Source organism: Scleropages formosus, chromosome 5 (genome assembly GCF_900964775.1).
Source record: "Scleropages formosus chromosome 5, fSclFor1.1, whole genome shotgun sequence".
NCBI classification, from domain to species: domain Eukaryota; kingdom Metazoa; phylum Chordata; class Actinopteri; order Osteoglossiformes; family Osteoglossidae; genus Scleropages; species Scleropages formosus.
The window spans coordinates 26,347,153-26,374,925 of record NC_041810.1 but is presented as its reverse complement, the minus strand read 5'-3'; the positions used below and the strand labels follow the sequence as shown (position 1 = coordinate 26,374,925).

At 53.5% G+C, this 27,773-nt stretch overlaps 2 protein-coding genes across 4 annotated transcripts in view; both read right to left on the bottom strand.

Moving 5' to 3' along the window:
• dusp8a (dual specificity phosphatase 8a) overlaps positions 1-18,884 on the bottom strand; it is a 30,222-nt gene extending 11,338 nt beyond the window's left edge. Inside the window, exons 1-3 of one of the 3 annotated variants that reach the window (XM_029252346.1) lie at positions 18,830-18,884; positions 12,733-13,073; positions 6,961-7,099 (exon numbers count right to left, since the gene is read on the bottom strand). In XM_029252346.1, the coding sequence (XP_029108179.1) occupies positions 6,961-7,099; positions 12,733-13,053 (460 nt within the window). In that variant the 5' untranslated portion in view covers positions 13,054-13,073; positions 18,830-18,884. Of the gene's footprint in view, positions 1-6,960; positions 7,100-12,732; positions 13,074-16,772; positions 17,125-18,446; positions 18,487-18,829 lie in introns of those variants that run through there. The other 2 variants (XM_029252344.1, XM_029252345.1) reach the window with 2 other exon arrangements.
• Positions 18,885-20,485: 1,601 nt separating this feature from the next.
• Positions 20,486-26,234, bottom strand: LOC108942176 (tyrosine-protein phosphatase non-receptor type 5-like). Its single transcript, XM_029251922.1, has 12 exons — positions 26,046-26,234; positions 25,806-25,910; positions 25,473-25,568; positions 24,996-25,234; positions 24,416-24,602; positions 24,220-24,304; positions 23,926-24,005; positions 23,418-23,555; positions 22,996-23,106; positions 22,593-22,753; positions 21,989-22,102; positions 20,486-21,889 (listed from the first exon to the last, which is right to left on the bottom strand). The coding sequence occupies exons 1-12, from the start codon at positions 26,232-26,234 to the stop codon at positions 21,796-21,798; spliced, it is 1,599 nt and encodes a 532-aa protein (XP_029107755.1). The 3' UTR covers positions 20,486-21,795.
• Positions 26,235-27,773: the final 1,539 nt, after the last annotated feature.

Here is a 27,773-nt window from a genome sequence, read left to right as displayed (position 1 = left end):
CAAAGGGTTCCGGTCATTTGCATATTTCAACTTTTCATTGCCTGTAATGATGAAGAAAAGTCACCCGGGACACCAGGAGGTGAAAAGTCTCAAATGGACCAGTGACAGGCAGGGTCAAAAAAAAAAAAAAAAAAAAACATGGTAAAACACAGGTGTGTCACTCTGGCCACGGCTGGAGCGCCACGTGGATAAATTTGGCAGCGACACCAGGGATGGCGGCTGGGGTCAAAGTGGCGAGAGGCTCCCAAAATAAACCGGGACCCTTGGTAGCGTCACCCGTTGAGGAGCCCCGGGAAACAGCGCCCCCTGTGGACACGCATTTACACACAGCACATTTGGCGGTCCGGCCGAGGGATCATTTCACGTGTTCCCCCCGAGGCAGAAGGAGACGGACCATATGCGCCTCTCACCATGTCCCAGATTGCGAACACAGACAGCCAACTCAGTCGTGCCCTGGGAGCTGCAGCACCTGCTGGCGCGTCTCGCACCCCAAACGCCCACAACCCCCCCAAGGCCGACCCTCTGTCTGAACCTGTAGATCTGGGGTCTCTCTCCACCGGTACCCATAGACTGAGTCACATTGGAACCCAAATCCGAATGCGCAGCCAACCACCACTCCGGCATGAAGGCAATGGAACAGCGGCGGAAGCGGGATTCAAAACGACAACCTTCAGGTTACGAGTCATTATCCCCAACAGCTACAGTAGCAAAACCAGGTGACGCTACTAGATTTACCGCGGTGAAGAGATGAGCTCAATGCTAAAATGGTAAAAGCTAAATTCCCAGCATATGGGCAGTAAAGTGCTGGCGAAGATGCTGTAAAGCCCGAATATTAATAAGAAACAGCAACGGCCCCACGGCTCCGCCGCTCCGCTCACATATGGCATCGGGACGCTGCTTCTCGCTTTATGACTCCTTATCGGCGCTGGGAGATGAGGTCATGGAGGCGATCGACGGCCCGCGGTGACTCACTGTTCGCATGGTGTGCGTGACACCAGAAATCCCCTTTGTGTGAGGGCAGCTGTCGGCGGGCAAAATCCCACCACTGGTCACCTGGGATCACGACACAACTCCGGCCCATTCTGAAAAGCGCCCCTCTTCAGGGGTATCGGATCCCGGCGGTTTGCAGAGACAATCTGGTGCAAAAAACTGAGGTTGTTGGGTGAGAAATGATTTCCAGAACCTTCCCAGGAAGAATCTTTAGCTGCAGTTTTACTTCGCCCCCTCAGGAGGGCAGCAGGAACGGGTTCGACACCCGGGACCCAGGTGGGATGGGTGTGGAGGTGCGTTCAGGTCCTATTGGCTCCCATATACACAGCTCGTGCTTCCATTGCCCTCCATCCAATCAGATTCCACGCAGGCCTGCTACACTCCAATCACATTTCAACGCTGAATTTCTGATTTTACAACTACAAGTAGGGAGAATTTTTACAGAAATCCCGTCTGTGATCATGTTGCTGCACCCTTTGGCTGGGAATCAAACCCAAGTTGGTTCCACTGCGTTCCACTGTGATGGCAGCCAAGCGGAAGGATGGAGCTCCACTGGTCCACGTCAAGACACTCCGCTACAGGTCACCCCAGGTCACCCCTGGTCAGTGCCTATTTGAGCGAATTGTTCCATGTGGCACAGCGGGGCCTTTGGCCTCTAATTCTCCTGCTTTCCTGACTTTACCAACCCCTGTTCGTACCCTCTCGGCAATCTAGGATTTTACCACAGTAATAGGTGGTAAGCGATCCGTCCTAAACAACGACGACACCCAGACGCGACCCAAATTTTTAAAAAGAATATCAGGCGACAGCTATCGCCAACCACCTCACAGCTTGAAAAATACACCATCTTCAGTAAACTGGCATTCCCAGGATAGGCCCCACCCATGGGGACCCTGGGAAGGATGCCAGCATAGAGTAATGAGATCCCAGAGGTGCCCACAGCAGCGATGCATGTGTTTCAGGGGCCCCAGCTGCGACTTTGCGCACATCTCAATGGGGGGTGGAGGGTGTCAGAGAAGGACTGGGGTAAAAAGCACAGAGATGCTCTTATTACGTCTCACATGAGCATCAATGGGACCTGCAGCTTGGAGGTGAGCATCAGGCACACCCACCCCCCACGTACAGACCCCGCAGACCCCCAGACCCCCTGGACTGGCCTGTATGCTGGGGCAATTAGGGTCTGTGGGTGTTTAAGGTCCTATTGGTGAACAGGCAGCGTTGACAAGCGATGATGTCATTGAGTTGCATGTTAAACAGGAACGGGGGTTCACTTGCGGTCTGTCGACCACAAGGACATCTTTCACTTCTGCATCTCGAGAGCTCAACGACCTGAGACCCTTTCAGCAGAACGACTCCAGTAAGCATCACACACAGAGCTTGTCTGTGTGACACCACCATGTTGCTGGTTCATATCCATCCTGGAGTGACATTCAAATAGCAAATACATAGATAATCACAGCAGATGGTGTTGGAGTCATTTATGGAGCTGTAAGGAACTCAGGAGAGAAGTTGCTCTGAGGGAGATGGGTTTGAGACCCTTCTCGAACGCGGAAGGGACTCAGCAGCTCTGAGGAATGCAGGGAGTTTGTTCCACCAGGGTGGGGACAAAACAGAGAACCTTCAAACTTTCAGTCTGAACCCTTGTGAGAGGGACGATCAAGCAGCCAAAGGTGGAGGAGCAGAGGACAGGAACCAGCAGCCTTCCAGTTAGACACCCAAGCCCTCCACTGTGATGTGTCCGCACACCAAAGTAAGAGCATCGAACCCACAAACTTCCAGTGTTTATCTGGTTAAAGTGTCACACTGAAGGAAAAAAAAGAGCATCGATCAAATACGGTAAGCAAAGACATGAAAAGAATACCAGGCATTCACAACATACCGGCGCGGGGTTCCGATCACATAACCCAGCGGATTTACACGGGGTTGTGTGGAAAAAGAACATCGCCAGGCTGCTTCTGTGTCCTTTTTGGACCCCTGATGCTCAACACACAAACCAGCTGTTATCTCTGCGAGAGGAAGAGGAGGGCGGCACACGTCACTGACGGTAACCGGGGGCCCTGCGGGGGGTGGGGTCGCCTCCCAGAACACAGCTGTCGAGGAGATTCGCCACTACAGGGGGTCAACAACCGTGTTTGCATCGCCACGGCAACAGCAGCCGCGGGGGAACACATGCCTGGAGGACGCCGTTTCTATTTGCAGTTTGCGGCACTGAAGACAGGGAGCGCAATACCTTGAAAAAAAAGTTTCTGCTGTCACCAGCGTCAACGCTGGCCTTTCGGGCTCAGTTTTTAGGAGCCGGGTACCGCCGGGGTCTGGGACTCAGACCCTCCGCCTGACACCACCACACCGGGAAATGTCCCGGGTGGGAAGTTCCAGCCTTTGTTGCTCAATTTACGGACACAACTGGGGCTGGAAATCTGTTCATAACTCGACTTATTCGTAACTCGTTCCAAAACGCAACTCGCTCTGTTTCGTGGAGCCCAGTGGCAACCCCCGTCCCCATAGATCTCACGCTCTCGGCCGTCCTCGTTGCACCTCCGACAGCCAGCAGTGCATGATGGGAGTTTTTATTCCTCCCACAGTGTGCGGTGTTTCACCGGGATTAACCGCGGACAGTAGCCCGGGGGCGGTCTGACCAAGTGACGGGGGGGAGGCCAGTAGGTGGTGCAGTAGCTAGGGTGGTTGCCTTGGAATTCCAAGACCCAGGTTCGAATCCCACCTCCTGCTGTAGTACCTGCGTTCAAGGTACTTATCTTCAATTAATGGAGTAAAAATTACCCTGCTGTATAAATGGGTAAATCACTGTAAAAGTCAGATATGTAGTTATTATTAATAATAATCATGATGACAGGACTAATCTGTGTCCCTCAGGGCTGTTAAGCAATTCCTCAAAGCCAGTGGACGGATGTGTTTTCATCGAAAGCAGGTCCTTTCTGCGTGCAGTCTGTTTCGGAGAGGATTTCCCATGGTGCACTGCTCTGCCACGCCCCTTTAATAGGTGCCTGGAAGTGGCGTGTCACATGTTTACAGTTGACATCCTGTCCCGCCCTCTGACCCCCGCAGGGGTGTCCTGCAGGGGAAGGGAGTCGGCTGCGCCGCCAACACCGCGGCCCTCTTGACGACAGGATGACCTGGTTCGCGTGTCAGTCTCCAGAAGGTGCTGCGGTCCATCCTCCAGGATGTGCGCAAGGGGAGGCGACGGTGGACCCAGATGAACTGAGAGTGCAGGGTGTGGTGTGGTGTGGTGTATCGAACCCATGCTGTCTCCTTGGAGCACGACCCCACTGCAATGCAGACTGAGTGCGAGACAGGGGTAGAGCGCCCCCTAGTGGTTGCAGCCACATCCACGTTTCTGTAAAGTACAGAAGTCGAGGTATTACAGTGAAAAGCACTGTACATCACTGTACGGTGTAAAGCACCAAGCCCATCCGTCATGTGACTTTGATCATGTGATCACCTTGAGGCAAACGTTACCGATTGGTCGTGTGACTTGCAGACCCTGTCAATGTATCATGTGATGATACATTTTATATGTATTCATTTACCCAACCCATTTCTCAAAGAAGGTGAATTTACCAACACCGATTTACTCATTTATACAGCAGGGTAAATCTTACTGCATCGATTCAGGGAAGGTACCTTGCCATGGTACTGCAGCAGGAAGTGGGATTTGAACCCAGGTCCTTTGAGTGCAAAGAGGCAGCTCTAACCACTGTGCCACCTGCTGCCATGACCAAGAAAACAAGTAACCTCCCATTACTTTTACAGTTTACTGCGGTAAACAGCCTGATGGGGCCTCTCACCAAAAGGTCATCTCTTTGACCCCTTGGCTGAACGCGGCTGTGGGGGCCTATAAATAGAGCTCTGGCAGGGGTGGGGTGGCGGGGGAGGGGGGGGGTCTCTTGGGAGGTTACCTCACCTTCCTGCGGCGGCAGCAGCCACTTCTCAATGAAATCATCGATCACCCCTCCCCCGCCGGCTCCTGCCCCCCCCAGGATGGTAATGGATCTGGGTTCGAGGAAGACAGGAAGCAGAGAGGAAACACTGGGTGTTCTCAGGGCTGGGGGGTCATGCGCGCGCGCGCACACACACACACACACACACACACACACACACACACACACACACACACACACACACACACACACACACAGAGCCAAGGGGGCTCTGGTCTAATACGTCACATTATTGCGAGGTTTGAACACGTAACGATCCGTGTTGCTCGGATCTGTGATCTCAGGTGGCCCATTATCATCACACGTGTGTGGGGTTGTGGTGGGGGGGCTAACTTATGAGCTCATTAATAAGTGTCATGATTCACATGGGGCCCCTGGGGTTGACGTAACCCCCCCCAGCAACAGGGCTGTTTTACTGCATTGCTTTAGGGTAAGCACAGGGTAAGTGTGGGGTATGGCGTGACTCGGCTCTCAGGACAGTCAAGCACCGTCCAGCACTTTCTCCACTGGCTGTGTCCACTAACACGGGGCGGGGGGCTACTCTTCAAGGACATCGTCATGCAGGTAGTGGCTCGATGTCACAGCAGAAGTGGGCCCCGGGGGAGGGGGGGACTGCGGTGGCGAAGCGAGACAGGATCCTGGACAACTGACACACTGAGCCCTGACTCCCCACCCCCACATCAAGCTCGAGGTAAATAACCGTGTTAATCAACTTCGCTGCAATTTGCTCAGTTATACAGCATGGTCATTTTTACTGTACCAGTTCAGGGTAAATAATAAGTCATTAAGGGCACCGGAGCAGGAGGGGATCTGATCACGCAGCCGTGCCAGCAGACTGTTTCCATGGAGACCAGGATGCCACAGTTTCAGTTCCCTAGTGAGCGGAAAAGGCAGTTTTGCGAAGGGTAGGACAGCGCAGAGGGGATTGTGGGAGTGTGTGTGTGTGTGTGTGTGTGTGTGTGTGTGTGTGTGTGTGGGGGGGGGAGGGGGGGGGAGTCAGCCACTGCACCGCACATGGAAGCTTGTTTCCAAGCCACTGGACCGCGAACCCAGTGATGCAACGTTTCAGTTAGGGCCAGTGGTTGTGTGTGTGTGTGCGCGTTGGAGGTGTCGCAGATGGTTTAATGGGAACGGTGGGGGGGGGGGGGGGGGTGTGAACAAAGATTTTATTTCATTAACTGTGGAAATTTCCAAAAGGAAAATGAAAAAAGTAGAGAAGTTTATAAAAGTGGCCCTAATGGTCCTCATGTCGGAGGTGAGGGAAGGAGAAAACCAGGCGGCAGAGGGGCTGCAGAGTGGTCACGGCGGAGGGGTCACTGGCTGGACATCCACTGAGCACCACAGCAACCGCTTCACAGGGGTCAGAGGTTAGGGGTCACGGCACACACGCACAGACGCACTCGCGCACACACACACACACACACACACACACACACACACACACCCTCTGTGGAGCGGTTACGTAAAACAGTTACTTCAGGAGCTGTAATCCTCCCTCGTCCGCTACGTCACGCTTCTGTTCGCAGGCGCCAGGAGCACAAGGCGCCAAGAGCCGGTCCAGACCAAGTACACACCCAACACACACCAAGTCTAGGTCAAGGCTTCTGTTCAAATCCCAGCTCATGGTTACATCACCCTGCATCACACTGACTGGGGAGCAGCAGACACACTGAGCTGTACCCATAATGCCTTGGGAAGGCCTCACGCGGGCAACTCCTGGACGGACACACGCAGCGAGCGGCCCACGGTAACCCATCAGGGCTGCTCACACGCACCACGTGCCGCAAGGCCTCTTGAGACAGGAGGTAAGTGGCGACCCCTGCTGGCCAGAGAGGAGCATTGCACACACGGCGCACCCTCACCCTCAGAGGACTGCCCGGGGTGGGGGGGTCAAGAGTAAATGTTCAATAGTAAAAAAAAAAAAAATTGCTATGAGATAAGCAGAGCGCCAGGGAGGTGGGAGAATGAGGAGTCCTGGGTTCGAGCGTCCCAGGCGTCCCGCCACAGGCCCTACCTGTGAGGAGCGACACGCGCTGGAAACTTCCCTCCAGCTTCCCCAGCAGGATGTAGACAAAGCTGTCCTTGGAGAGCAAGCTGGCGTCCTGGGTGCTCTGGTCGTAAACCACCACTTCCTGTTTCCTGCCCAGGTCCACCTGCACACAGAGAGTGTCACACGGTTACACACGCTGATCTCCCCCCTTGTACGCCAGGGTCGTTTCTATCATATCTGTTCAGGGCGAGTACCTCATCCAAGGGAACTACAGCAGGAGGTGGGATTCGAACCTGCGTCCTCAGTACAAGGTGACAGCTGTAGGCACTACGCCACCCGCTGCCTCGCACAGGTACTGTGAGATAAAGGGCCGTGGCAAGTCTGTAGAGCCAAGTACGTAACAGTATATATGTACAGTACGTATTGTGAATATGCACACATGTAGAAGTACGGTATGGACCGTGTGTTACACTATGCACTATACGGTATGTGGCGGCATGTAACGTCTGTACCGGTACATATCACATACGGGCACATACAGTACATACTCCTACAAACAATATATACCACCTGATATGCATCAGTATGTACAGTAGCAGTATTAACTATATTTAACAGTATGTACCACATGTATCAGTATGCATGTAACAATAAGTAGCACATGTATCAGTATATGTAGCAGTATGTATGGTACTGTATATACTATATGTGCATATACAGTATGTAGCAATATGTACTATATTTAACAGTATGTAACATGTGCATGTAACAGTATGTAATATATGTAGCAATATGTATGTAACAAGTACTACATATATCAGTATATGATATATGTAGCAGTATGTACTGTATGTATCAGTGTGTATGTAGCAGTATGGAGGGGGCACGGCGGTGCAATGGGTTGGACCGGGTCCTGCTCTCCAGTAGGTCTGGGGTTCGAGTCTCGCTTGGGGTGCCTTGCGACGGACTGGCATCCCGTCCTGGGTGCGTCCCCTCCCCCCTAAGCCTTGCGCCCTGTGTTGCTGGGTTAGGTTCCGGCTCGCTGCGACCCTGCTTGGGATAAGCGGTTTCAGACAGTGTGTGTGTGTGTGTGTGTATGTGTGTGTGTCAGTATGTATGTACTGCATGAGAGTGACACTGTGTACCGTGTGTAACAGCACATGTACATCAGTATGCAGGTGTGCTGCACCACAAGACAATGCCAATGGGGGAGTGGCAGGAATCGGGGGAGTGAGGAGAAAAGGGCAGGAATACAGATGAGCGGGGAGAGAATCTGCAGCGCATCAGCACCTCGCTCCTCGAACACCGGAGCAGGGAATTATGGGAATGATGCAAACGCATCTGGTTTCCCCCTTCACCGTGCTAGTTCTTTTAGACTCGATTTCAAGCGCTGTTACTGTGCATCCTAATTCACATCATGCAAAGTAAACACGCGTGTGATATGTGCTGCAAATATTAACATTATTGCTTCTTAATGAACTCCCTGTCCTAAAGAAATAGTGTGTGTTGAGCCAACCATGTACTGTGTGTGTGTGTGTGTGTGAGAGAGACTCAACAATGATGTCATAGATCCAGTTTGTCTCAAGACAAAGACAGGTTGAGTGTGAGCGTGAGATTATAGCACCACTCCTCACAGGTACACCTCCTGTCTCTCACATCCAGCTCTGGCCACGCCCCCCCAACCTGATCACGCCCCCAGCTTCTAGCTCCACCCTCCCCTTAAAGGGCCAGAGCACCACATTCGACTGGAGACACTCCCTCTGCTGTATTCACTTTCAGGAGAATCGATTGTTTGATGCAATCTCAGCAAGAGCAAGTGAGAAGAAGCAGAGTGGATTCAAGAGGAGGTGTGCTGATGGAGAGACACCGCATGGGTCCTCTCAGACACCCCACAGGGTGCAGTCAGCTCCCTGTTACCTCCCTAAGCTCTCAGATGCCATTCCACACCAAACAAGGTGTTCTGCGGTAATTGGATTGGAGCTAAACCGGGGCGATGACATCACAGCGGGATTAGAGCCCATCCCAGCACCGGGTGTCTCACATCACAAACACAGCAGATACACCAAAGACAGAGCACTGAGGCACCTGTGCAGCCACATACACACTGTTAATCTACTTACAGTAATTTACCTATTATTATAGAAGGTTAATTTTATTGTATGACTTCCAGGTACATTTACCTGACACATTTCTCCAGAGCAACTTACAATGTTAAGGTCACAATTATTACATGCTTAAAATCATTTACCCATTTATACAGGTGGGTAATTTTACTGGAGCAATCTAGGGTAAGTACCTTGCTCAAGGGTACTACAGCCAGAGGTGGGGATCAAACCTGCGATCTCTGGGTCCAAAGGCAGTAGCTCTAACCACTACGCAACCAGCTGTCCAGGTTCGAATCCACTGTAGCAGAAGGTGGGATTCGAACCCGGATCCTACCGAGCGGCAGAGGAGAAAGCAGTCCTCCTGCAGGGACTGTCATGCTCCAGGCGACAGGTGCTGTGGGCACTCTGGGCTGTCCAACCTGTCACTGGTCATAATCGGCCAGCAGCACGTCACACACCTCCCCCACTGCAGTCCCGCACCTGTCCGTCGTGACCTGCAGGGGTCACAGCCCTGACAGCACTAATGCCTGGTGCCCCTCTCTACGCACGCACAGACAGGATAGGCGTGCTGATCAGGGTTACCCCCAGATGCCATGCTGGACTCAGGGGTTTCGGGGGCGGAGCTTCCATTATACCGACCTCTGACACGGCCGAGAAGCGCACAACCAAGACGTCCGAAGAGAACGAGGACAGCGTGCTGGGGTCGCCGCTTCGTACCACAACTCCGAGCAGCAGACGTCCCCCTTCCATCACCCCCACCATCCCCGCTGCTCCAAATAAGACACATGGAATCCATCAGAGCCCAGAAAGGGAGCATGAGATCATGTGACATCATATAAGGGATGACATCATCTTTGCGTGACAAGCAGTGGCAGGTGGAACACCCTCCCCCCACACACACCACCCAGGCTGGTAACTTGCAGGAGGCTTTGATCCTATGGGCTCCTGGGACAGCAAGGACCCCCCAACTCTGTTACAATTACCGGATGTGGTACTGCTGTCCAGTACCACACTTTACCGTGTTACAAGGTATGGCCTGCTGACACACTAGACCGCCGTGTCTCACACTGAGGCCAAACCAGATGAGTATGGGTCCTGGCCATCTGCCGATGACCTTTGTTCAATGGAGTTATGAGCTAAAGCATCGGCATGTCCTACGACTCCCAGCGCGTTCCCATCGAAAGGTCCCGCGATCCCCGTGACCCATTAACCTCCCGTTCGACGTCCCACATCTTTCCTCTGCCAGACGCGCCTCCAGGGGCAAAGCAGGGACCGAGAAACAGCCCCGGAGGCCTTGTGCAAGTGCCCTACTTTGTAGAGCCCTCTTCGAAATATTAAACAGGTCGCCAGGCCATTATAATCTCAATTATAATTTAATCTGGGGGCGGGGCTTCCAGCAACTGGGCTCAACCCCCCCTCCCCTGACCTTAATCCTCCTCGTGGACTAATGTGCTCGGTGAAATCGCACGACGACCTTATATAACTCCCCTTCCTTTTGCTCTCCTCTTCTACAGACTCGAGTGCAGCTCCTCGGCGTGCGTTTAGCGGTGCGTGGAGAAGACGGTCGACGTGCGGTCCAGACGCATCGCGGCCAAACAGCAGTCGGCACACAACGAAAGAGGCCCGGTCGCGTAGGAAATCCAATAATCCCAAACGTCAGACTGCGTTTGGGTGTGACGAACGGGCTGCGTGATGAAAGCGCCACGAGAACGGGAGGTTCATTTGTCAGTACCCAGCAGGAGCAGGGATTCGAACCCAGGTCCTCAGACTGCAAGGCAACAGCTCTAATCACAAACCGCTGCACCACCTGCTGCTTTATAATTTCTCTCTATATATATATATTTATATATTGGACTAAAGTGTACAGTGCGTTTGTGAGTGACGTGTGTCTCCTCACCGGTCATCGAGTTTTACCGCGTTGGACCTCACAGCGGTCCGGCACACTTTTCCACTGTACATAAACACCGGACCATCTGTCATAGCAACCGCTAACAGCTGGGATTAGCGGCAACGGGCAAACAGGCGGATGTGGGAAGAGAGGGGTCTTCCAGAGGAGAGCTTCCTGCTCCCATCCACGACCGCGTTCACGGTCAATACCACGAGGCGAAGAGCGAGTGCTGGCACTGGGCCCATTACCATGGCTACCGCACCATTTGGCATTGGGGGGGTGGAGACGGGACGTAACACCCCGCTGGGCCGCCCGGCCTGCACGTGCCCAGCTCAAGTAGAGCCGGCGGCCACACAAAGAGGGTGATGTCATGCTCAGCCAATGAGAGAGCCCCTCCGGTTGACCCCCCCCAACCAACCCCCGCCATGCTGCTCTGGTTAAGTTCAGCTTCATCCAGCCTTTCACTAATCGCTGCTGTGATCCTCTTTACTCGGGAGATCATAAAAGCCAACCAGTCTGCGTGCGTGCGTGTGTGTGTGTGTGTGTGTGTGTGTGTGGAGGGGGGGGGGTTGGCAGTCTGCCCACATACAGAGATTTGAACGGTTTGCCAAACCCCCAAGGGGGGTCCTTGGCTTCTGCTCCACTCCTTCTCCAATCAGCACCTGTTTTGGCGGACCCCCACCCCCAGGTCAAATCCCCTCGAAAGCCCAGGCTGCTCCAGGTGCGTCTATTTGGAGAGGAGCAGCTCGAGATCCGCTTACATTCGGGCGAAACAACCCGACCCGACCTGTTCCAAGGAGAAAGGAATCTGGTCTCGGTCAATAGCGGTCAAACACCTCTCGTCTCCGCCGGGTCAATCTCATTACAGGGACTGTAATTCCCCACTTGCTGCGGGGTTCACCGTTGCGGCAGGACCCCAGCATCTAACCTGCACGTTCACTTCGAGCAACTGGGGTCACGCACACTGCGGTCGCGCACGCTCGTTCTTCGTGTTACACACTTTCGAGTGACAAGTTTTCGTAGATTCTGCTGCGGTCAGCACCTGCTGCCCTTTGACAACTTACCGTCTTACCAAAGACCTCATTTGGACCGTCAATCGGTCCCTCATCGAACAGCGAAAGCGAAGTTCGAGAGGCGGGTTCGACCGCGGGGAAGTCGGTGAGAAAAAACACGGCATGGCTTCCGCAGGGGTTCGATTGGCGCCGAGCGCCTTCGCGTTCGCACGCGCACCTCGAACGACGGAGGTGACCGCGCAGCTGCTGGGGACAGACATGTCACACTCTGCAGATGCATATGGGAGACAAAGGATCCGGTTGCAGAGGCGCCGAACGGCAGCAGACCTACACAAGCATCCAAATATAACCTGAGCGCTTTGAGCGCAAGGGCCGGGAGAGGAAGAGCTTCCCCTCGAACCCAAGTGAGAAAACGAGACAAAAGGTGTAGAGATGAGGGCGACCAACCAGCGGTTCCAAAAGTTGCTACTAAAATCAAAAATAAAGTGTAATCTTGGGAAAAAGTCATTAAAAAAAAAAAAAACATAATTAACAGTCTTACTGGAAGATCTAAGGGGCTGCTGCCTGGCATATGACGGTAAACATGGTATATGATGGTAAACGTATGTACGCACACACACACACACACACACACACACACACACACACACACACACACACACACTAAGGGATGCTGCACTTACGCAAGCCAGCACACGCTAACAGATTTCAAGGCCCCCATTGGACACCCAGGGAAACCCGTGCAGCGCCCACTGGGATGCGACCCCCCCCCCCCCCAGCGCCACCGTACCTTGGCTTTGCCGTTGGGCTGCAGCAGCTCGGTGACCGTCACCTTGTCCTGCTGCAGCCTCCTCTTGACCAGCTTGGAGCAGCACACGTTGACGGAGCTGAGCACGTGCGACGCGTTGTACTCGGAGAAGGTGCGGCTGTCGATGACGAGCGTGCGGGTAGCGCCGCGCTGCAGCAGGCCCGCCAGACGCTTGCCGTCCATGACGCTGCGCCGGCCCTTCTCCCCGGCCATGGGCGCCCTCTGCGGGAACGGGTGCGGTCGGGTGGGACGAGGAGGGGCGGGGACGGCGCGCTCACAGGGGCGGTGGCACACGCGGAGCATTCGGGACGTCCATGGCTTCTCTGGGGAGGAAGGGGAGAGGAAGAGAGACGAGGAGGACGTCAGGACGTCGGGGTCCGGCGGAGCGCTCCCCGGATGGACGGGGCAACTCCCAGCATCCGGCGGTCCGTAACCTTGGAAACGGCTTCGCAAGTCCAGGACCGCAGGGGGCGTAGCGGTTGGAGCCGCTGCCTTACAGCTCAAGGTCCCGGATTCGAATCCCAGCTCCTGCTCTAGCGTCCTTCATCAAGGTACCCAAAGTAAAAATTACCCCGCTGTATAAATCAGTGTAAAAACAATAAATAATAAATAAAAATGAAGCAGATAAGACATTCTAAAAATATCAGCAAGAATGCTGCTATTTATAGATGTGAGGAGACAGTGGTCACGACTCGCAAAGGATTATAATAAATGCGACGGCGGCTCCTCTGAAGAGGAAGATGAACGAAGAGCAGAGCGTCGAACCCTGATGTCTGACAACGTCTGAGAAACAGAGACTCTGGGGGGGGGACGTGAGAGGTGTGCTTTGCGAAAGCGCTCCAGGTGGCACACGCACACACACACGCGCGCGCACACACCTCTATCCCTGTATCAAAACCACTTCCAGCCGCCAGGCCCATAAGAGCCGCTTTAAGTTGTACTTTAACCACCCCTGTTGCGCAACGCAGAATGACGGCACTTGGCTCCGCGTCGCTCAGCGGGAGGCGCTCTGCTGGAGGAGCCATAGCTGTGACATCAAAGTGTGTTTTCACCCAGATTTAAAGAACACATCACTTTTTTGTTACTATTTGCACATTAATTCGTTTACACTCATTTACCCACACCTGGGCTATTTTTACTCTAACATTTCGGGGTACCTGTTCACGTAAACGTAAATATACCTTGAGCAACACTATTGTGGCTAGAGGGAGTTGAACCGACAACCTTCAGACTGCAAGGGGCCCCCTCGAACAGGTAAGCGAAGGCAACAAAGGAGTGCGGGGAGCCGGCGCTGCTCCCCCTTGTCACTTTTCCAAAAAAACGCTCGTGAGGAAGGTGGGGATGATCGGCGCGATGATCGAGGTTCATCGTCCACTGCAATGTTCTCCGAGCTGAAGGCCAAAGCGGGCAATGCGCAGCGTCCTGGGGACGGGAGGACGAACGGACAGACGCAGACGGACACGACATCATCGGTCCACCTGAACCGTGCCTTCAGTGAGTGGAAACCAGAGCACTTTTGGAGGAAAGCCACACGAACGCGGGGAGAGGAGCTGGAGTCGAACAGAGGGCAGAGGGGCTGGGACGCAAAATTACTTGAGTGTCCAAATGCCGCGTGACGTTTCGTCGTGTCGACACCGTCAGAGAACTCCACTGCAGGGAAACACGCCCCGTTGACACGGATCACGCACGCACCGCATTACAGCCTCGATTCGTACCGCAGTAATAACCCTGACGTGGTGACACAACACTTTAAACATGACGAGAATGGCGTTCTGCAATTCAGCCCTAGGGAACTTCGCTCCATTCCATTCCCCGCCCCGCCCCCCCGCAACAGCTGAGCCAAAGTGCTTGGGGCAGCAAGGAGCAGTGCATCATGGGACACGAGACACACTAATCCTCAGAGATGATAAGCAGCCTGCGGTTATTAGAGTGAGATGAAGGGGGCGGCAGCACTCACCGCGATGAAAATCGTACCGACTTAAGAGTTCGGCGAGAGCTGGCAGCAGGGGGCGTAGTGCTTCGGGGTGTCGCCTTGCACTCACAGAAAGCAGGTCTGAGTCTCACCACCTGCTGCCTTTCTTACCATGAACCGATGCGGTAAAAATGACCCTGCTTATAAAAGGAGAAATGACTGTACGCCACGTCGGGGGGAAGTGTCGGCACTGATGACAGTAATAATGATGTAAATGATGTCCCCGTGGTACAGAGGGAGGAAAAGACGATAACCATCGGATCCTCTGACCGCAGAGGGACTCGCCGCTCGGATCGGCCCCGCCGCCTCCACGGAAGTACCCCGTTTACCGCGCTCGTGCCGTCCAGCCCGATCGCGCTCAAACGAGACGGCGGAACCTGAGCGACGCCGCCGCTGCCGCAGTGCAGCCGAACGGCTCTCCCGCAGCGCCTCGCACCCGAGCCCGTCGCGCATTCCCCGCTCGAGCACAACGCTCTGCAGTAAAGGTCAGCAAGACGCCACGTGTATCGGTACTTATTGACTGCGTTTGATGAGGGCCAAAGGGTGACTAACCAGCGCGCCTCTTTTTACACAACAGCGCTCAACAACTGTCGAGGCGCTGTGCGTCACGCTGTGAAGTCACGTTAGACGTTACATACTCCGATTTACCCATTCGTACAGCAGGGCAGGGTAAGTACCTCGATCAAGGCTCCTACAGCAGGAGGTGGGATTCAAACCTGGGTCCAAGTGCAAGGGAAGTGCTCGAACCACTATTCCCCGGGACGCTGACTAACTCGCTCGTCCTGCTTTGCCTCTAAAAAGGGAAATAGATGTCGGAAAGGGAGGAGAGCGACGCTGCAGGGCTCTGCTGTACACTCTAAACAACATACTGTATTCATATTTCATATTCAATCTTTCTCATTCTTTGTCTTATCGGCACATTTAGCTGCGCGGCGCAAGCGGAGCCAACGCTGCAGAACAATCCGAGCGGCTGGGCCACGGTGGAACCCGGACCGGCTCCGCATCGCCTTTTTACCCCCGGTGCCGTCGGGGGGGGGGAGTGATGATGTAACTCTGAGAGCGCTCAGCCTAGCAACTCGGGCCTCGGCGCGCAACAACGGCCAGGAAGCAAGGAGGGGAGCCATGGAGACAGCGGCAGCGGCCCCGGCCAATGGCTGCGCGGCACCGCCGGGGGTCCTGCGTTACATCTCGCCAAACACAGCTGGCCACACGCAACGCGATTCGCTGTAAATGACTCACAGTGCTTGACTGCAGCCCCTGCAGTTTAATGCATCTCGTTTTCCAGATCCTCTGCATCTGTATCTTTTTAAATTAATGTAACTGTATATATATATATAACTATATTAAATGTATCAATACATGTATCCATATCTTACTCCTGGCAAAACACACACAAAATTTAGGTCCACCTCTTCCCAAATGTAAAACTGATTTATAGAAGCCCTGCCTTTTATTCTCGTCCAAAACCAGAAAACACATTATATCATAAGCAATGGAAATTAATTTGTGCCATAAGAACTCTGACTGGACAGTATGAGCCCAGCGTGCCGAGAGCTACAGCTCATGGGGGAAAAAAAATGGTGCCGTTGTTTACATGTTGACCCCCCCCGCGCCGCGCCGATGCACGGGCGGTCGGACAAAACGCAGGCAGGACGGAGAGCGGGACGGCGGCCGCCGCTCCCGCATGGCCGGGTTTTCCGAGTTTCAAATGCTGCCATACGGCTGCGACGCAGCACCGCGACACTGACCGAACCGCCATCGCCGGTGCCGACCGCTCCGATCCCACCGCCACAGCCCCGCGCAGAAGCTCCAAAGCTCAGCCCTCCATCTTCTTCTCCGTCTCACACTCTGCTCTAGACACACACACACTCACAGGTGTACAAACAGCCACATAAACACACTCGTGGCTTTTATACAGACACACAGAAACACCAACTATCTCTGTCTCACACACACACACACACACAGTGCTGCTAACGCAGCCGATAGCCTGCATCTGCCATCCGCATCCCACCCTCACTGACAGCAGATGAAAACGCTGCAGTCTTACCTTAGCGATTCGCGACCCGCGCACCTGCTGTGGCCTTCAGACGGGTGCAGCATCGCGCAGCTCGGCGCCAAGGGGCCCCCCCGGCCCACAGAGACCCAGCGCAAGATGCGCTTTTGCCCCGCCTGAGCGCCACAGGACGAACACGGCCAGCATCTAATGGCGGGTTGCTGCTGCTCAAAGCAGGCGGGGTAGGGGGTGGGGGGGGTGGTTAACGGGAAGAAGAGGACGGAAGGCTTTAACCGTAGCGTTTCCGTGCCTCTTCTCCGGAGTCGTTCCTGCGACGCTGCCCCGTGGCGCTCTCAGCCTCACGTTCGAATGCGACGCAACCGTCTGTTTTCAGCTGAGCCAGGCCATGTGGAACCATCCCGTCGCCATGGCAACGCTCCGGATGCGAGGCGGGAGGACCGCTCCGCATTTTTATTTACGGGTCCAGACTGCGTTGGTGGGGCATGTGGCCAGGATGTGGATGGTCACCCGAAATGAGGCGCACGTCTCCAAAGCAACAGGTCTTTGCTCTCAACACCACCCTCAACTGCACTCCACTGGGGTTCAAGTCAGGTCAAAACAGGGCCTCTGATGGGATGGAAACACAGCCATACAAGCGGGAAAAAAATGGGCGACAGCAACGCCAGCAGGCTACCGTTTCTCTACACTTACAGTAACACAGAAGCAACAGGTGCTGTAGCTGCTAAAGGGTTCAAATCCCGCCTCCTGCTGTAGTTCCTTTGACTAAGGTTCTTAACTTGAATTAATAGAGTAAAAATGACCCCGCTGTACGAAGCGGTAAATCAGCGTAAGTCACTTAGTGCTCAAATATAACCCCGTAAGCTGCTTTGGATAAAAGTGTCAGATAAATCGAGAAACGCCTAATTAAGACGAGCCCATATTTCCGGATGTACAGCAAAAGCTTCCGGCGAAGAAACTACAAACGCCTCCGTCTGAGAGTCAGACGCAAAACGCACGATTTTATACAAACAGTGTAAAGTTCGCCATATTTAAAAGGGGGGGAAAAAAAATCAATTTTGCAGACAGACCCCTGCTAGATGCCACCACCCTGGGTAGCAAATCAGAGTAAAGGAGGAGGTGGGACGTCCGCCCCCGAGCGGACGACAGACACCCGAGAGGTGGGACGCAAAAGGATCCGTGCACCACGGGAGCTCATGAGCAGTTCCACCAACTTTCTTCAGAGAGCAAGAGGTCATGTTGGCACCCTGACTGGGCATCACCGCAACCGGAGTGCGAAAAGTCGCTCGGCCAGTAGGCGGCGTGGCGATGAGCGCCGCCACCATATGACCTCATTACCGGTCTGACGGAAACTAGCAAAAAGCGCGTCTGCTTCAGGTTACTTTGCATCAAGTACTGAAAATTAATCTTAATCACATTCGGTTTTACAGACTAAATGAGCGTGATCAGGATATGCAGCCAGCAGGATGGAGGTGGAGAATAAAACCAAAATTTCATCCCAGCTCACAGTTTCACAGCGAAAATACCACGCTTTTAAAGTGAAGTCCAATCGCCAGGACAGAATAACCCAGAAGTGAAAGAGCACTGATGAGGAGACCCCCCGGTGAGGGAGGGGGTGGGACCCCACGCCCTACTGTCTCACACCTGAACTCCACCTTCAGCCTGCAAAACTGCTGGAACAAGAGTGTGTGTGTGTGTGTGGAGACTCACCTGAGGTCCTGAGTCCCCAGACAGCCATTGCTCCAGGGTCCCTGTGAGTGTGTGAGTGTGTGAGTGTGTGTGTGTGTGTGTGTGTGAGAGAGAGTGTAACAGAGCTCCTGTGGATATGGGGGGGGTCAGGCAGGGGGGATCGGGGGAGGACACCATGGGGGTTGGGGAGGCAGGGAAACACTGAGTGACACAGTGTATGGTGCAGTGTCGCATTTACATACCACACACTGCACACACGCCGCGCACACACACACAGTCACAGCACAAAAAAAAAAAAAAAACAAACACACACTCAGGCCGACTCAAAGACTCACTCACTCTGTCAGTGTCAGACACACACACACACACACACACACACACACACACGCAGAGTGTTATTCTACCTTCTCAGGACATTAGAGATCCATGGAGTCAGAAGATGCACTTCAACACTAGAAGAGAAACAGAGATGAGCTCATGCTTTAGAAGGGCTAGGGGGGGTGGGGGAAAAAAAAAAAAACAGTCTTACGTCACCTTCAACCAATCACGGACAAGCAGTCCAGTGACGTCACAGCACCAACAGGCTGGATTAGAGAAGCACGAGGTCAGTGGAGAGAGAGAGAGCAGCTCTTAAAGGGGAAAGGTCCACAATAATAATAATAAGGACAATAATAATATTAATTATAATTTCAAGCTTGCCACGGTTTTCTATGGACGACGTTTTTTTGTGTTACACATTAGTGACTTAAGATTTAAGGCTAGTGAAATAATACAATTGCTATTTTTATAAGTCACCAAAATGCTGCCTTTCACTTTCCGTTTGGTATTTTGGTAAAGAACTAAATTAACAAAGCTCATTGTGGACGCATCCAGTTTCCCCTCAACTCCAGTGTGTTGTCACCCTCTCGGTTTGTGTTCATGACACAGTCATAGCCAGGCCTGCATCCAGCACAGGACGTTTATAATTACTTACATTTACTCCCGCGGAGGCCAGGTATTGTACCCAGACCTACGCCGTGGGCAGCGTTATTCTGCCAGGTTACGTCCACCACGTACGCGCTGCGTTTCACACTCTACCTGCTTCTCAGGTATTGCCATGAAGAGCTGATTGCACATCATGAGATGATGTAAAGTAACAGCAGAAGCAGACAGCAGGGGGCACAGCGGTTAAGAACATCAACTTGCGACGTCAAAGGAGCTGCTTGGAGCATTTCTGCACTGCTGTGAGACCCCTGAACGATACGGTAAGAATACCCCGCTGTATGAATGGCCAGATACTGTAAGTCTGGTTCAAAGTTTCAACCAAGCGGTGACGCAATAACTGAGAGCAGGCGGCGATTCAATTTCGTTGTACGTGCTTCCCCCTACTGGGAGCTCCGAGTATTGCCGCAACCGAGGCCGCCACTGCGTTGAAAGAGAGCTTCGGGACACGGGTGCGACGCGAGAGGAAGGAATATAGACTGTGTTCCTCGAGCGACAACTGGACTCCGGTGTCCAGGTGGACAAGAGACATCGAGCAAACAAACGAACGAGAATAATTCATTAAGGGCTCGTTTACTGAGACGCGAAACACACACATATTCGTTTGCAGAGTAAAAAGAATACAAATACGCACGTTTGTTTCCCTGTTTGCCGATTTAGGTCCCAGAAGCTATACCGAGAAGCACTGTCTCCAGAACAGAATGAATGAATTATTGAAAGGATGATATCAGAGCGCAAATGTGCGCAGAAAGCGAGCTGGAGAGCAGCACGCGGCTCGTGTGTGTCTTCACACCGGGAATGGGTCAAAGGGTCAAAGGGTCAAAGGGTCAAAGGGCCAAGAAAGAAATATTTGCATCCATCGCCCACAGTGTACAGTATCATCACGGCTCACGTTTCCATCGGCCCTTTGTGTGTCCTGACCCACAGGCGCGATACCTCTAGTGACCAGAGGAGGCGCCACTGAGGCCCACCAGTCCACACCCAAACACCTGTTCTCAATGCGGGGATCAGGCACGTATAAAAGGAGCAAAGAGCTGAGGTGACATTCCGTAAATTCTTTATCGGTATTTTAGCGCCATTTCCTCGTGAACTTTAGTTACTCGGTTCCCACGTCTTGCTCCGTAGGTGTTTATGTTTGAGTCCAGTGTACCTGTCCCGTCTGCTCCTGCCGTTTGTGCTCCGGTCCAGCTCCGGAGTTCCAGTCCGGTGTTTCGTCACGCCTGTGAATTCCAGTTCTACTCGCAAGTTCGTGTTTCGCTTTCACCTTTGTGAGAATTTACTGTGCCTCTCCGTCCCGTGTTCGTCGTTCACCTACACTCCGTACTGTACAGTTTGCGCTGTACACTCTGCATGCGGGGTCTTCATGCTTTTCGTCTGTGTCCGGAGGTGCCGGAGCGCACCTGCACATCTGCACATGCGGGCTTTTCCGGGTTGCTATGGTAACAGCATCCGCCATGATGGGGGGGTTATCTGGGGGTTTTCGAGGAGCACGGGCAGTCTGAGCGCACATGTCTCAAGTGCACAAAAAAGAGGAAATGCGTGAGGTCATGACACCCGCAACCCCCCCCACACACCTGGGTCCTCAGCCAACTTGTGGAGCTCCGGCGAACAAAAACGGCGGCGATTATCGCATTGCTTCTGAAAAGACCTCCAATTCCATGTTCCAAGTGAAATTATACACTTCAATTTATCACTTTCCCTTTTAGCTGGAATTTCTGTCTCGGATGTAAGTTTGTCAGCTGGACTTTGTCCCATCATGACACTCTGTGAGCAGGATCCCACTTCTACCACCATGTTGAAAACAATTACCTTCTCCCGACTGGATTAGATGCACCAGGTTGGTATGTCTAATGCATTATGGGTACTGTGTGTGTCCTGCAAATTGTTGCTGGCGTCTGGCATGCTTGAGATATGAAAACAGAAATCATCTTCTGTACAAAGTGTCAATTTCTAACGAAAGGAAACGTTCAAACCTCAAGTGGATGTGCTCACCAGGCACACCTTCAGAGTCTTGGGAACATCTAAAGTTTCATACTTGGCACTGGCATCTTGTATATTGATGGACTATCTGTACGGGACGTGAAATCGCATTGTAGAGGGTGAGAATCTCCCTGCTGGGGTATTGGCACCTAAAAGTGTACGTTCAAACTAAGACAGTCTTTCACTTCCTGCTGTGCTGTGCTTCACTAGATGCTGGTGCAGTCGCTGTGGGCGTAGATCTTATGGTGGAAGTGCACTGGATTGTTTGCGCTGTTGCCAGGACTTCAACAAATGGATGTGCGCTGGTGGTTTGTGCTGCAAAGATGGAGAGAGGAAAGGAACACCCATGCCTGTGGTCCACCACGCTTGGTAAGAAGTGGAGAGGGTGGAAGGTCTTGCAGCGGTGCTTCTATTCCTCAACAGAACAGGACAACTTCTTCTCATAGAGGCTGAGAACGTGATGGACAAACTGGTACTGTTCTGGTGTCTGGATCATACCTCCACTGGGAAAGAGATGGAGAGCACTTTTAGACGTTGGTCAAGGGAAAATAAAACCACCAGGTGGTTCCTCTATTTCCCCTCAAGCCCACCAGACAACTTACCGATCCAGGCGCAGCTGGCACATGGTCTTCAGGATGTCCACCACACCCTCGTTCTTCAGTTGCTTGCACAAGATGGTGGTAGCGATGAAGCAGCCCGTTCGACCGATACCAGCGCTGTGGAGACAAGCAGCATCCAGAGCTGAGGGAAGGCAAACATCAGTCCCATGGTAACTGACATGGATTCATCCGTATATCTGGTCTTCTCCAACATCTCTGACCACCCCTAAGTCATCGAAACATTTCTTGCCTACAGATGTAGAAAAACGCTGCATCCGCTCTGACCCTGACTGAATCCGGCCCCATGGCAGGAGAATCAGCATCTCCGCTGCCCGTGGAAGCTCGTTCACATGTACCCCCTCTGCAGGAGCTGCGTCCAATCGCAGCGCGAGGTCTCCCTGGTGGCTGCGGGTTCCGCGCAGCCGAGGACAGATCTTTCTGGAGGGCGAGAACTCCGACAGCACCGCCCAGGAGGCATGTTTTCGGCGTAGGGACTTCCCGTTATGAAAGCTAAAACCTTCCATCTCTCGCCACCTACGGCCCCTATGAGGCTCGTTTGCTTGTTTGTTCTAAAAAAATCACGGTCGGGGTTGGGGGGGATGCGCACCTGCAGTGGACAATCACGGGGCCGCTTTTGGGCGGGGCCCGCAGTCGCACCTCCTCCACCTCCAGCACGAGTTCCAGCAGCGGAGGCGCTTTGTCCGGGGTCTTCTGGTCCGGCCAGGAGGTGTACCAGTACAGGCGGAGGCTGCGCTCCTCACCGTCACACTGTGTGCATGCAAACACACACACACACACACACACACACACACACACACACAGTGCGAGTACAGTCGTGTTCCAGCACTCGCCGTGAGATACGGACTAACCGCTCTAAATGCGGGACCGTTATTTCCACAGACCGCAGTTGCTTCATTTGCCTGTAGCTGTGTTGCTGGGGACCCTGGTTGCCATGACAACAACGCAATCAAAGTAAACGTGTGCATATATGTATCCAGGAAGGTGCCCACCTTGAGGGCGAAGATCCTCAGCCTGTAGTCGTCGGCGCGGATCAGCCGGGTGACGGAAATCTCGATGCCGTCGTAGGTGACGCCGTCCTCCGGCCAGTATTCCGTGCATTTCTGCGAGGGGCAACAACCCCAAACGTAAGACGAGACCCAAACCAACGATATGAGAACTCGGCCCAAATCAGGACATGTTTGGATGATCAACACATATTTGACCCGTTCATCATGCAGAGAATGAATTACACTGAAAAAAATTTACTGTCGCATTTCTTAGTATCGATCGCGACATATAATGAAATATCTGTCTAGCAATGTATCAACAGAGTTTATAGACTGACTACAGACAGGTGGGCGGGGCTCTGCCTCCACAACCCCCCCCCCCCCCCCTCCGCTTTCTACCTTAGTTCATCGCGGTTGTGTCCCACCTCATTCTTTTCCTCAACGTTGGTGAGCATGACAATGACGGGCGAGCACTCCTGCCACACCATCCTCCAGAAGTCGCTCACCGTGTTCACCGTGGGGCCCTGAGTGGCGATGTAGACCTTCTCCTCGCCGCCGTAGCCCTGTGGGCGACGTTCCAGTCAGCAGGACCCCCTCCGCACCACCCCATCACACCCTAACAAACACATTGTGTGTCTACACACATCCCCATACAGGTGGAGTCAACAGAACTGCTGCTAACGGTTCGAATCCCACCTCCAGCTATAGTACTCATGAGCAAGGTACTTACCCTGAATTACTCCAGTAAAATTACCCAGCTGTATAAACGGGTACATAATTGTAGGGGGGATAAACACCGCAAGTCGCTTTGGAGAAAAATGAATCCAGTGCTGTTTCACATGATGTTGTAAGTGATTTACGCTGGACGGATGTTAAAACGCGGTATTACCGTACACGCGCAGAAGGTAAAGGGCAAGGCGCTCAGGTACGAACCCTCATGTAATTGGCGTTGATGTACGTGCTGAGGAAGTCGTCTCGGTCCGTGGCTTTGAGGCACACCCTGCTGCGCGGGTCTGAAACACAGCGAAGAGCGCGCCGTTTGCACCGGATCGCGTCCCAGGCACTAGGCACTCGGACCCCACCGTCCGCCTAACCCTGATGGCATCGGGGCTGACGATGAGAAATTAGCTAAGCGGTCCCGAGTTAAGGTCAAGGCGAAGGTCAAAGGTCGTGGGAACTCGATGCGCCGCGGCCCTCGCCGGGTGGGGGCGGGGGGTGCGTACTCACTGGGCACGAGGGTTTTGTACCGGTTCTTCCTCACGACCCCGGGGTAGTCATACTCCTTGGGGTCCGCAAAGTTCATGGGCGTCTCCTGCAGGGGACAGGACACGAACGCAAGGCTCAGCGCGCGAGGACGCCGGAGGTGGGACCCGCGATCCGGGACGCCGTTCGGCCTCCCGCGCCCCCTGCGCTCGGCGCTTACAAAGAACTCGGCCTGAAGGGCGGCGTCGTCGAGGGCGCGGGTGCGAAGTTGCTCGGCGCTCAGCACGTTGGAGGCCTTCAGGAGGTGGTCGCGAGCCGATTGCTCTCCGGGCGACAGCAGCGCCCCGTAGGGTTCCGTACAGCCCGGCGTGCACATGTCCAGAGTGAGGGATACATTGGAACCCCTCCTGAAACACACACACACACACACACACACACACACACACACGGGTTACAGCAGCCAGTGCCATGACAATCCTTCATGTATCTAATCTATGTACTTATGACTGTATGAATATATATATTTCCTTGTTCCACTCATATCGCTACAATGACTCCTCTCACTGTTGACCTCTTGCCGCCCCAGTGCTGTTGATCTGCTGTACTGTACTTATTTCTGCATCTTTCGTCTCTACAATGATGGATATGTGCTGTTCTCCATCTAAACATACTCTCAGAAACGTGAGACACGAGGCTCCGAAGCACCGCCCAACGAACCGAACGTGCGGATTTCCCCAGCCAATGAAATGCAGCGATATGAACGATAACCGTACTGGGTGTTACCGCGGCGACATACCCACCTCTCCTGCAGCCCGACCTGCTTCACCGTGAGGGTGACCGGGTCCGTCTCGGCCTTCGTGTCCGCGAAGCAGTCGAAGACGGGGGTCTCGGGGACGGCTTCCAGCTCGAAGAGGTCCTCCTCCCTGGCGTCGCTCCACTCGGAGTAGGTGAAGGAGGGCTGGCGGCTCATGGACCGGCGCCGGTCCTCGGGGAAGGCCGGGAAACACCCGGGAGACATGGTTCTCAAGCAATACAGAACCTGTGTGGACAAAAGCTTCGCTGCAGCAGGACCAATCGCCTGGGGCCAACCAGAAGGTTGTGGGGTCGAAGCCCACACAGTAGCTTGCTGCTTCACCCCTGGACATTCTAGCGAGCCTCAGCCGAGAAGAAAATCCAGCATTATCGTTGAGTAGATGTGTAACATTTACACCTGGACAGGCGCTCTAGCGGCTTCTCACGGGCTCGTTGAGGACGCCCTCCTCAGGACGCAAACCCACCCCGATGCCGAGGATGATGATGCCCAGGAACAGTGTGGCCAGCAGGGGGCACAGCGTCTCCATCCGCCAGAGCTCCTTCCTCAAGGACTGGGACATCTGGGAGAAAAGACGTGAAGAAGTCGCGCCCACGTGTCACAAGCGTTGGTCGTCCTCGGGCCCCGAGCGGACGCGACGGAGGAGACGCTGGACTCGTGGAGTTCAAGCACACTTGAGGAGACGTGCGCAATTGGCGCTCTAGTGTACCCGCGCGACCACCACGAGAAACCTGCGCGTATCGTAAAGCGACTCTTAAAACAGTTGATGATGATGTCACTCGTGTGAGAGCCGGTTCACCTCTTCTGCCCCCAGTGGTGACAGCAGGTACTGCATGAGGTCCAGGACTTTGTGTGCGGCAGGGAAGGCGCCGTAACCATTGATTACGAACAGGACCCAGACCCCCTGTGTAATAATTAAAAAATAAATAAATAAATATTAGCGAAAGAAGGCCGGTCCAAAGACGGGCCACACAGACCGTGTTCTGGTCTCGGATGATCGATCCGCTCTGGTTTCAGCAGCTGAGGGTGGCTTTCTTACCGTGATCTGGGAGAGGACGCAGAGTGCGAGGAACCCGCCGGCTGTGATCCCCGCTTTCCACAGCCTCCTGCACCAGTGATCGCTGCGACAGTTGTGCCGCAGGGCATTCTGGGAAAGCTGCTGACCACCCTGCGGCCCCAGCCGGGCATCCCCTGGGCCGGGCGTCCTCGCGGTGCCGTCCCGAGTCATCGCACGTCAGCAGTGGAACATCTCACGCCTGCCCCAGCAGTAGAATCAATCAATCAATCAATCTCGAGACTTTGTTATTGATTGGCATTATTGTTTTTATGAACACGCTATTTTTAGTGTCACGTGGATTTGACCCATTTACACAGTGCAGTCGAGCTCAAACTTCAGTAAAATAGCGGAGCCAATTCTGGGATGTAAATCAACAACGAAAGGCGTCTCCGGCGCCGCGCTTCCCGGTGCCCTTCGCCGGTGCCACACGTCTCGAATGAGGAGCCACCGCGAAGGGAGAGCTCGAAGCAGCAGCATTCGCGCTGGCGCAAGGTGCAGGCGAGCGGCTGCTGATGCCGGGGCGGAACATTCCGGCAGGGTGCCGCGGAGGCGCCCTTTTGGGCTCCGGACTTATCGGGTTTGTGTGAGCCCCTCGCCGCCCTCTTGAGGACGACGGGAAACGCGAGCGACGGCTGGGGTTCGAGAGGCCAAACCCACCCCCCGCTCCAGTACCCTTGATGGAGCTTCCGGAGCTCGGCCCCGATCGGTGGCGCCTCCCGCAGGTGACCGCGATCGTCCTGCAGAGAGTCCGCTCTGAAAAGGGACTGGAACAGAGCTCAAGGGCCGCGACCGGCCGACCGCTTCCTTTACAGACACCCTTCCTTCCCGCAGGGTCGCGAAAGGGCGGGAGTTCATTCCAAGTTTGGCGAAGAAAAAAAAATTAATATATAATGAAAATTTACTAACACTTACCGAGTCCCCTGTAAACTAAGCCGTGGACGTGTTTAAAATACATATTTTAATTTTTTAATATTTAATATATAGAAATTTTGTACCACTTTTATACTTGTTCACTTTAAAGAGGTGGGTGTTATGGGAGGGGAAGTTCAGACTAAGTTCCCTAAACTATTTCTCCTGCCAGTGTAAAAAAAAAAAGTGTGTGTGTGTGTGTACAGATGAAGCCATTAAAACTATTACCCCCAGTAAATTTGTCTTAAGTGATAAGTTACTGAGACCCATCACAGGATCAGTGTTCAGGCACTTTACATATATTATTATTATTATTATTATTATTATTAACAACAACAACAACAATTTAAAAAAAAAATAATAATCCAATGATTGTTTCCCCAAAGGGGGTGCGGTGGCGCAGTGGGTTGGACCACAGTCCTGCTCTCCAGTGGGTCTGGGGTTCGAGTCCCGCTTGGGGTGCCTTGCGGCGGACTGGCGTCCCGTCCTGGGTGTGTCCCCTCCCTCTCCGGCCTTACGCCCTGAGTTGCCGGGTAGGCTCCGGTTCCCCGTGACCCCATATGGGACACGCGGTTCTGAAAATGTGTGTGTGTGTGTGTGTGTGTTTCCCCAAAGGGACTTGAAATGTTAAATTTCTTCATGCTGACATGGGGGAAATCATTGAATTAAATACTGCAAGAAAAATCTGTTCAGAATAAAAAAGTAGAGCTATAAAGATGAGAGATATTTGGATTATAACTGCATAACGTTTTTTGTTTTAAATATTACATTGTTACTAACATTTTATAGTGCAAAGCCAGT

Bases quoted from the DNA above. Each gene is read 5' to 3' on its own strand.
- LOC108942176 (XM_029251922.1), bottom strand. From the start codon at position 26,234: ATGACTCGGGACGGCACCGCGAGGACGCCCGGCCCAGGGGATGCCCGG. The intron at 24,305-24,415 runs GTAAGCGCCGAG...TGTCCCCTGCAG, and splicing joins CCCTTCAGGCCGAGTTCTTT to GAGACGCCCATGAACTTTGC. The intron at 22,103-22,592 runs GTGCGCATCCCC...TTGTCTCCACAG, and splicing joins CCCGTGATTGTCCACTGCAG to CGCTGGTATCGGTCGAACGG.